Consider the following 9,076-nt stretch of genomic DNA (forward strand, 5'->3'; position numbering starts at 1 on the left):
GGTATAATTAAAAAATACTCAAGAATGACAAAAAATCAATATTAATATCTATTATAACTAATAACTTGAGTTTCATTTTAACAATAGAATATGATTGTTTTATTATAATATTAAGATTTATTGCCATTGTGATAATTTGGATTATTTTAGTCTTTTATCATTTTCTATTTATAAATAAATTAAACCAATTATTTATAGGTTACATTTATTAAAGTCTATGAAAATCCATCCTATATTCTACATGTCTCTTTTTTAGCTACACAAGACAATACATATGTAAAAAAGAAGACAAATGCCACCTCCTCATATAAAAGTGGACAATAATCAAGAGTTTGAAATCAAAGAAATCTTAGATTAAAACCTATGCCATAATAGGTTAGAATATCTTGCACATTGGCACAAATATAATATTAATGAATATATGTAGAAGCCCTCCAAGAATCTCGCAAATGAAATAAAGAAGGTTAATGTTTTTTTATCAACAATATCCATCAAAAAGAAGATGAAGAATCAAACAATTATTGCCATAAAAGAAACGAGATTCAAAAGAAATTGCATTCTATCTTCTATCTTTGTTTGTGATTTTTGTGTATTTGTGGCAATAAAAAGATAAAAAATCAACAACCAAAAGATTCAATTCAAAAGCTATAATTTATTAAGTCAATAAAGAATATATTTAGATTATTATAGCTTTTAAGATGACATAATAGATATAAAGACCCTTAAGAACAACATGTTCTTTTTTGAATAGATGGTGAAATTTAATGTATTTGGTATCACAACTATGGAAGAAATTCTAGGTGTTTACTAATATTATTGGTGGTAGAAATCATCCTTGATGATGTTTCAAATGTCTTATTTGAAAGAAGTTATAAAGGCTTCAACAATGATCAAGTATTAGCATGGTCTTTACATCCTAATATGAAACACTATTGATGGTTGAGAGGATCTATTAATTATCATAGAAAGAAACAAAGATTAAAGTTTATGGCAAATACAATTTGTTGTATCTTGGGCTTTTTTAACTTGTGATTATACTTTATTGTAGAACTTATTTTTAGAAGAAGGAATAATATCATGAACATATATAATTAGCTAGATAAAAGGTATTAGATATAAAATAAATGTAAGTAGATTTCATAATATTTTATAAAGAAGCTTCTTAGAAGCTTTATAGACATAGATTTGAATTTAGATGTGTATATAGTTAATTAATAGTTTGAAAACTTGGTCAACAAGTTGTGCACATGATGTTTTAGATAAAGATTTTTATAATAGTATTTTTAAATTTCTTAATAAAATATAATTAAAAAAATATAAAAAAAATCCAAAATTATAATCTATTAAAATAAAAATCTAAATTAAATAGATATTATAAAAGATATACTTAAATAAAAAGAAAATATTTTGATCTTAATTTGTAATCTTATCAAAATATTTTAAAATTATATTAAAAATATTTTAACATATACTTTATAAACTATATTAAATTTTTTATTAATATTTAGTTTTTTAAATTGTTTTATTATTCTTCTATTTTATTTATAAGAATGACAAGATCTCTTATTATTAGCTTTGGCATGTATTTTTCTTTTAATGACTTGCTAATATATCTGTCAATAAATATTTTGAATATTATAAATAATGTATATCATTGACATCTAAAAATATTTTGATTTTTTTTTTGATTTTTTTTTTTTTTTTTTAACATTTATATCTCCGTGGCCCTTCTTCTTGATTTGAATCCACATCTTGTGATACTTAGAATTTTTGTATTCTTAGAAGGTGAATTACAATTGGTCAAATTCAAATAAGTACACTTCATCATTGAGATTAAACTAAATGTAATTTCATTCAATCTTAAGTCTTTTATAAACTTCTATCTCTTCCTTGCAATTGAATTGATCTTAAAAAATTATTTATATAATCTACCCATGTTCTTGTAATTAAATAAAAAGTGCCTTTTGATGAAAAAAATCCATCTCTTACTATTTCCTCATCTACTGGAGGTTCACATAGAAAGGTTGCATTTATCTTATAAGGCAATATTTGCAGACTTGCAATATTTTAAAAACTTAGACAAATGATCTAGATTGCAATAAAAATTCTAGAAGTCAATGATCATAATACACATATATATATATATATATATATATATATACAGAGAGAGAGAGAGAGAGAGAGAGAGAGAGAGAGTTGAAATAGAAGTCCCAGTGCATCTCTCTGAAACAAACACTAATAGAAATCAAGATTCCTAAAAATCATGTTGAGTGTTTTTTAGATTATCGTTGATCAAAATGAAAACATCAATCATTGTTGGAATTTTCTATGCACTTAATTAACTCGATAACGTATCTTCGAAAGACACAGAATAACAATCACGCAGAAGGCAACGATAAAAGCATGCACAATTCATGTTGATCACTGCTCTTCTGTTGGCAGCACGGACAAGACCTACCAGATACAACCCGCGTACACAGATTGATGCCAACGAGCGTTAACGGATTCAATAAGCTCTCGATAAACCATGACTGGACTCGAGCAGGACTGCAATTTCTAACCTCTAGAGAAGAAACTAACTAACGGAATACAAAGACTAACATATCATGCTCAAACCTCAGTTGATTTACATTATCAATCGAAGAAGTATGTTGCCATCCACAAGCTTTTGTGAAGATCCTGATTGAAGAGCCTGCATCCTCACAAATAAATGCAGCCATCGCAATCAAATTAGAATGCAGACTAAATTCAACTTCATTCTCTAAAACGTAATTGGTAACTGCATCAAAGTTGGTATACGAATCATTACCTCGAACCCCTTCTTCACATACAACTTAAAGGCAGGTTCGTTAGTAGCGTGTGTATGTACATAAATTGCATTCAGCCCTGCGGAAATAAAGAAGAACTCGTAAGTATCCATATCTCAGATAAATAATAATATTTGCAAATATTGCTGTGGACTAGTGTATATTCTTGTTAAATTGCACTATTTTAGCCTCACAGCAGATAGGACGATTCACGATCTGGTGGTAATGTCATATGAGGATGATCATGGGGCGCACAACAAGGTCGCGGATTATAATTCTAACATTTAAGAGTATTTGTGATAAGATACATGAACAAAAAAGTCACAACATTGATACGTTTCGTAAAAGATCCTGATGAAAGTACAAATCAGTATGAAAAATGCGAATTTACCCCAATCACGCCCAATCTGCACTGCACGTTCCAACAGTGCTGAAGCAATTCCCTGTTTTCGTGCCGACTTCTCCACGCATACATTAGCAATGTAGCCATATGGTAGCCTGTGCTGCAATATGGAAGAATGTTCATCAATTCGTGGATGTAATAGCAAGATGTATATAAAACTTAAATACGATGGGAAGATATAATATTGCCATGCACATACCCCCCCAAAAGATTCACCAGGAGATGGGCGATGAAGACTAAAATCAAGCGTTCCGAGCACTTGTCTATCCTTCTCACAATCTTGCCAGTCCACCTCAATTGAATCTGTTGGTAATGTATTGGATACCTGAACAAAAGACTTCATGTGAATGAATTCGATCTGGATATATTTGTGTCAGAAATCGTATTATTCTACTGAAGTACATTATGCACATTCGATGGTGCCATAAAAATCAGGAGCAACTGATCCTTCAGCTAATAACAAGAAAATCCACCCGGAAGAATCTAATCAGGAGGATAGGGGACTAAACGCGCAGTTCCAAATTCTCATCACTAAAGAACGTGGAAGTAGCATTAATCGCGACGAGTTGCGTGGCAACAAGAATGTTTTGGAAATATTTGCCACTATGACCACACTAAACCAATGGGATACCCAACAACGAGATGGTGAGATGTAAAAATTCAGTGAAAAAGTATGGCTGGAATACCGCTACAAGACATACGTATGAACCGGGTTGGCCAGATAAGCGCCGTTTCAGTGCTGCAAATTCCTACCACATTTGAGCACCCATTAAAAAATTGTTCAAACTTCAATTACGATACAGAGTATGTGACCTATCAGTCTAATTCCACAATGGGAAGAGCATCTAAATGCGGAAAAAGGAATTACCTCACCTGCTCTGCAAACTTTTTCTTAAAGCTGTCAACGTACCTGGAATACAGTAGACACGAGCGTCAAGAACACAAGGCCTACAACACAGGACGTGAGCAAGAGCAGAGCAGTTCCTATTGATACCTAAGAAATCCACACTAAAAAATACCTCAACAAACTAATGGATCCGTCAACCTCACGAAAAGGCTACTACGTCAATGGTTTTTGTGAGTTCAAAATAAATGGGCTTTTAGCCATTATAGTTGGTTAATTCATTACTTTTTTTTTATATAGACTTCACATTATGCAATTCACGTTAATTCCTTGCCAAAGACCAACATAACCGACCTTGTGAATGGTTGCTGCTCAGAGTACGCATCCGCACGCAACCAGGCTGCATCCTACAGAAGTAACAACAGACACAACCATATCAGCAGAAACAAGGATTCCACAGAAACTGGACGCGACTGCCACAACACCTTAAGTAAACTGCATGCTACATTTCACAAATGATTTTCAGATAGGATTTTTTTGAAAACATAATCAGTACCTTTAACTCGTACTCTAATCGAGCTTCATGAATGTCGAAATGGTTGTACGTTGCCGAGCAGCGATTTTTAAGGTTTTGAGACTCGTTATCAGAATTTACAGGTTTCAAATAGGCGAGGACGTTATGCAATAACTCTATTGTAGCCTTAGTCCGCTCATTCCCAACTCTCCTCACTAGTTCTCCTCTCCTGCAAAAAACGAAACACAGCTGCACTATCACTGGCCAACCCTTTGCAATTATCGATGTCACTAAAACGTACAATCAATCATATTCAAGCTATTTGAATTTAACAGGCTCAAACACAGCTTTACATAACATTTTGCAGCAGTTCAATTCGAACATTACAATGAATTTGGACTTCACACCTGTCGAACCCTATCTGCAGGCAAGTCACGTAGGAGCAAAATCCACAGAAGAAATTCGATCTTCCAAAGATCGGCCCAATCGTCATACGCGTTGGACTCTGAGCGCCTAGCAGATTCGAAGCTGAGAGTGATGGCATTGTTGCCAGAGCCATCGTCATACTCCCAAATATTCTCAGATTAGAGGCAACTTCCATAGCCTCACCCTAAATAAACATGTCCTCACATCCAAACAATTCACTCCTGCATGACGCCAATTGACTCCTCAGCGTCATAAAACCATCCGAAAATCTTCAACAACAAACTCAACAGTCAAATGCCACTCTATCATGCTTAGACCATGACTCCACTGCAATATCCTCTCATGAAATGTCTTCTAACTCGTCAGCGAGTGTTGCAGCGTCTGTTACCTTATCTACGCATTTCACTAAGTCTCTATCAGCTCACAAAAACCTACAACGCAAGTCCTTACAAATGCACTAGCTCCAAACTGTTGTTTAAAAAACAATAGTGACTTCGCAAAAATCGTAGGCGTTGTCACACACGCATCCTTCGAAAGCTCCGCAACTCAAAATTAGCTCTACGAATTTAGAAATCCGGGATCTAGAGATGGATTGCAGCATTGAAAAGTGCATCTCAGTTACGAAATCCAAGTTCGTGAACTTGCGCTTCTCGGTAAGATGGTCCTCAGGCGTCGAAGAGGATTGCATCCATCCTTCCACGGGGACGAACGGATGTCGTGGATGGATTTAGAACAGAGTTTTCATTACCGCAACACTGTAGCTTTGATATTCATCGAAAGGAGGACGAGACCACGAAATGTGGACGAAAAGTGGATAATGAACGAAAAGGTGATATCGGACGACGACCGAACGACTGGTGGCAAGAAACGACGAACGAAGTGGAAGCCTGGGACGATAACCGAATGATGGACGAAATCGGCGAGAATGGTACAGAAGAAGCAGGGGCTCTCATCCTGGTCATGGCCAGAAGATGGCGATCGACTATGGCCAATTGCTGTTTGTTGAGCTTCCGGTGCTTCGAGAGTGCGAGGTTTTGTGTTTCTGATGCTGCTGTGATTGTGGTAAAGAGCATCATCGAAGTCGAACTCCTTGTGGTCGCTCTTGTTGTCCGTGGAGCGGCTGAATTTGATGAGATTGACCGTGATTTGAGGTGAGATTCATCAATGGGAGGCAGTGTGGTACGAGGATTGTTGTCCAATAGGCACCTCACGACACAATCGCTCTTTCCATTGTCATCACCGCCTTCGAATTCGTGCCTGTTGTTATCATCGGGAGGCGCAGGAGCTGGGACGTTCGTTCGCAGAACGAGCTTGTTTTCTAGGGTTCATGAGCATGTCTGCGATGGCGTCACTGGAATGGGTTTAGGTTTGCGGTTACACAACCTCTGTGGTGAGCTACTTGGGATTCGGGCGATGAGTAGCTCAATCAGAGGCAGGTTGGACGGTTCGACAGCAGGGCTGTCGAAGGCGAGGCAGGGTTCTGTGATGTATTGTGACAGCTCGAGTGCGGCGGAGACATCCACCTCTGAGAACGTGCAAGAAACGCCTAAGGTCAGAAAAAGTGATATTCTCGATTGCAATATATCTGCGAGAGTGGGCTGGATGCAGAATTCTTAGTGGAGGTCTGAATGGATTATGGTTATTTATTTATGCCAATGTCCAATAATGTGAGTGTCGTTCTCTCATTACTAGCTGTGGATGCAATACCCCTGCAAGTTTACCGAATTCTTTCATCAGTTTATTGTGAACTAATTCCTGAAAATCGACTCTTTTCATGATATGCAACTTCATGGCGGGGTCCAGGCTTTTCACCATTTTCCTTCAACTCCAGACAATTATACAACGAATGTAGTTCAATCACTTATTGAACAGAGATTGTGGTAGGTATAGGTTTTTTTTGTGGGGTCTATGCCTCCAATTCTTGCAAAAGAAGTTTACTCGTAATCTATGCAGGTGTTCAGACCAGTTGTGAGCTTCTGTCAATCATGCGGAGGAGCTATGCAGCAACGGATTCCAGAGGGCGAGCATGAGTTGCGAGCTGTCTGTTCAAAATGCGGTTCAATACATTATCAGAATCCTAAAATGGTATGACTGAATTCCTCTCGTATTGTGATGCCATCGTACTCTGCACAGTAACGTCAGTTGACCTCGAACACCAGGTCATGGAGGGTATTGTGATCGGCTATATGGATGTCTTGCTGTTTTTCTGACATTTAGAGTTGCTACATTTGCTACAGGTGGTAGGTTGCCTGGTGGAGCATGAGAACAAGGTGTTGCTTTGCAGGAGGAATATCGAGCCCTCTTATGGTCTTTGGTGAGAAACTGTGCAGCCATTCTACTGTTGCAAGGATGATCAGAGGGATTATGCACCAATGTGATTTTATTCAGAGAATGACTTTCTTTTTTTCTTTTTTTCTTTTTTTCTTTTTTTAATTGAATTCTGCTGCTTGTGAAGTGGAATGAATACTAGTTTCTGGACCCATAAACTCATGCTTGATTTAAAGGGTGATAATGGACGACGTATTTGCAGGACACTACCAGCAGGATACATGGAGCTCGGGGAGTCTGCTGCCGAAGGTGCAGCAAGAGAGACTTTGGAAGAAGCTCGTGCAGACGTAGAAGTTGTTGCCCATTTTGCTCATCTGGATATCCCGTTAATTGGCCAGGTTAGTACTCTAAATACAGCTTCAAGGCTGTGTGTCTCAAATGTGTTAACAGTGTCTAATGGTTGAAACACTTCATAGCTGGTCATCTATTATAATGTTCGGATCTGATGTGGTCTTCTTTTCTGAGTTTGTTAGCGTAAAATGTAGGCTCCAAGAAGTAGACATTGTCGTGATTTGATATCCAGATGTTCTGGTATCACTCTTTTTAAGATCCAGTAAAAGGTTCTCGGTCATGTGCAGTGCAGAGCTATATAATATTTCGTGCCCGATTCAAGCAGCCGACCTTCTCTCCTGGTCCGGAATCGCTGGAGTGTGCTCTTTTTTCACTTGATGAGATACCATTCGATTCGATTGCATTCTCTTCTGTAACTGTCGCTCTAAAAATGGTGAGTTTCAAACTCATTCGACTTGCTAATAAGGTTTTTGACGTATGTAGTTTTTGTGATGTGCTGGAGTTTCTGTCTGTGGAGGAATTTTCTTCTGAGTAATCGATATCATTTCAGTACATTGAAGACGTCAAGGCAGGCCGAATCAGACATCACCATGGGGTTATTGTTAAAAGGTCAGTGTGTTAATGAGATCCTCCTTTTGTTTATAGCAGCATGATTCAATATTGCTAATACTATCTTAGTTCTTTCACTTGGGTTTGTTTGTTATCCTATCACCTCCTATCACCTGCTTTGTACATCATTTGTTCATGAGATTGCACCATCCTCTTGTAGACATTCTGAGCTCCTGCATGTTTTATCTATTACATGTTCAAAGTTAGCCCAGTTGTTATATCGTCCAGTCAAGTTTTCGCATATTAATGTAATAATTTGATCAAACTGGTGGACTTATGGCTTAACTGCAGGCCTGGTGCCAGCCCGTCAGATCCACTTGGTTATGTTGTTCGGGATCACCTCGCGACATGATGGTGGAGTGTCGAGTTGATTCATTCATCCTGCATGGAATGGTCATCTGGGTGTGCGGTAGAACATTCTTCTTGTGGGCAATCTGAGTTTTGGTAGTGTTGGAGGTGATAAGTTGTATCTTGTCCCCCCTGCAGCATGAGCTGCACGTTTCCACGTAATGGAATCCTCCCCAGTTTGGAATAACTTCACCCCCTCAGGTCTAAAGACGACCTCTGGTCACCCATGGAGAGATTCCTGGAAAACTTTGTTAGATATTCTTAGGAATTGAAAGCTTGGACATGCTGGACGGTGGAGCCTCAGCGAAATGAAATTCTGTATTGATTGAGTCATCTACTTGAGGCTTGAGAATGACGCTCAAACCTCTTTAGACTGAATTTCAAGTTTGCCAAAGCAGTAGCTATTCATACACATCACTCAGATTATGTTTTTGTATTTCTAACATGACAAGTTGGTCTCCTAAATAAGTTATACAAAAATAGATAAATAAATAGCGAGATCATTA

General features: G+C 37.4%; 2 protein-coding genes across 8 annotated transcripts; one reads left to right on the top strand and one right to left on the bottom strand.

Annotated features, from left to right (window-relative positions):
• Positions 1-2,251: 2,251 nt before the first annotated feature.
• On the bottom strand, positions 2,252-5,642 carry LOC112289272 (GCN5-related N-acetyltransferase 6, chloroplastic). Of its 7 annotated transcripts, none has more exons than XM_024534361.3 (10): positions 5,445-5,642; positions 4,976-5,215; positions 4,611-4,797; positions 4,409-4,461; positions 4,084-4,120; positions 3,897-3,959; positions 3,410-3,535; positions 3,199-3,310; positions 2,810-2,886; positions 2,252-2,692 (listed from the first exon to the last, which is right to left on the bottom strand). In XM_024534361.3, exons 2-10 carry the CDS (start codon positions 5,167-5,169, stop codon positions 2,627-2,629), a joined length of 915 nt encoding a protein of 304 aa, XP_024390129.1. In that variant the 5' UTR covers positions 5,170-5,215; positions 5,445-5,642; the 3' UTR covers positions 2,252-2,626. The 7 variants fall into 7 exon arrangements, with proteins under 7 accessions (XP_024390129.1, XP_024390128.1, XP_024390130.1 ...); XM_024534360.3 differs by having other exon boundaries at positions 5,383-5,591; XM_024534362.3 differs by having other exon boundaries at positions 3,912-3,959; positions 4,976-5,617.
• A 355-nt stretch (positions 5,643-5,997) lies between these two features.
• On the top strand, positions 5,998-8,982 carry LOC112289210 (nudix hydrolase 23, chloroplastic). The gene is made up of 7 exons (XM_024534238.3): positions 5,998-6,545; positions 6,948-7,079; positions 7,232-7,308; positions 7,525-7,660; positions 7,906-8,046; positions 8,164-8,222; positions 8,514-8,982. Exons 1-7 carry the CDS (start codon positions 6,159-6,161, stop codon positions 8,572-8,574), a joined length of 993 nt encoding a protein of 330 aa, XP_024390006.1. The 5' UTR covers positions 5,998-6,158; the 3' UTR covers positions 8,575-8,982.
• Positions 8,983-9,076: the final 94 nt, after the last annotated feature.

The sequence above is a fragment of the Physcomitrium patens genome, chromosome 12, assembly GCF_059467195.1.
Source record: "Physcomitrium patens ecotype Gransden chromosome 12, ASM5946719v1, whole genome shotgun sequence".
In the NCBI taxonomy this organism is placed as follows: domain Eukaryota; kingdom Viridiplantae; phylum Streptophyta; class Bryopsida; order Funariales; family Funariaceae; genus Physcomitrium; species Physcomitrium patens.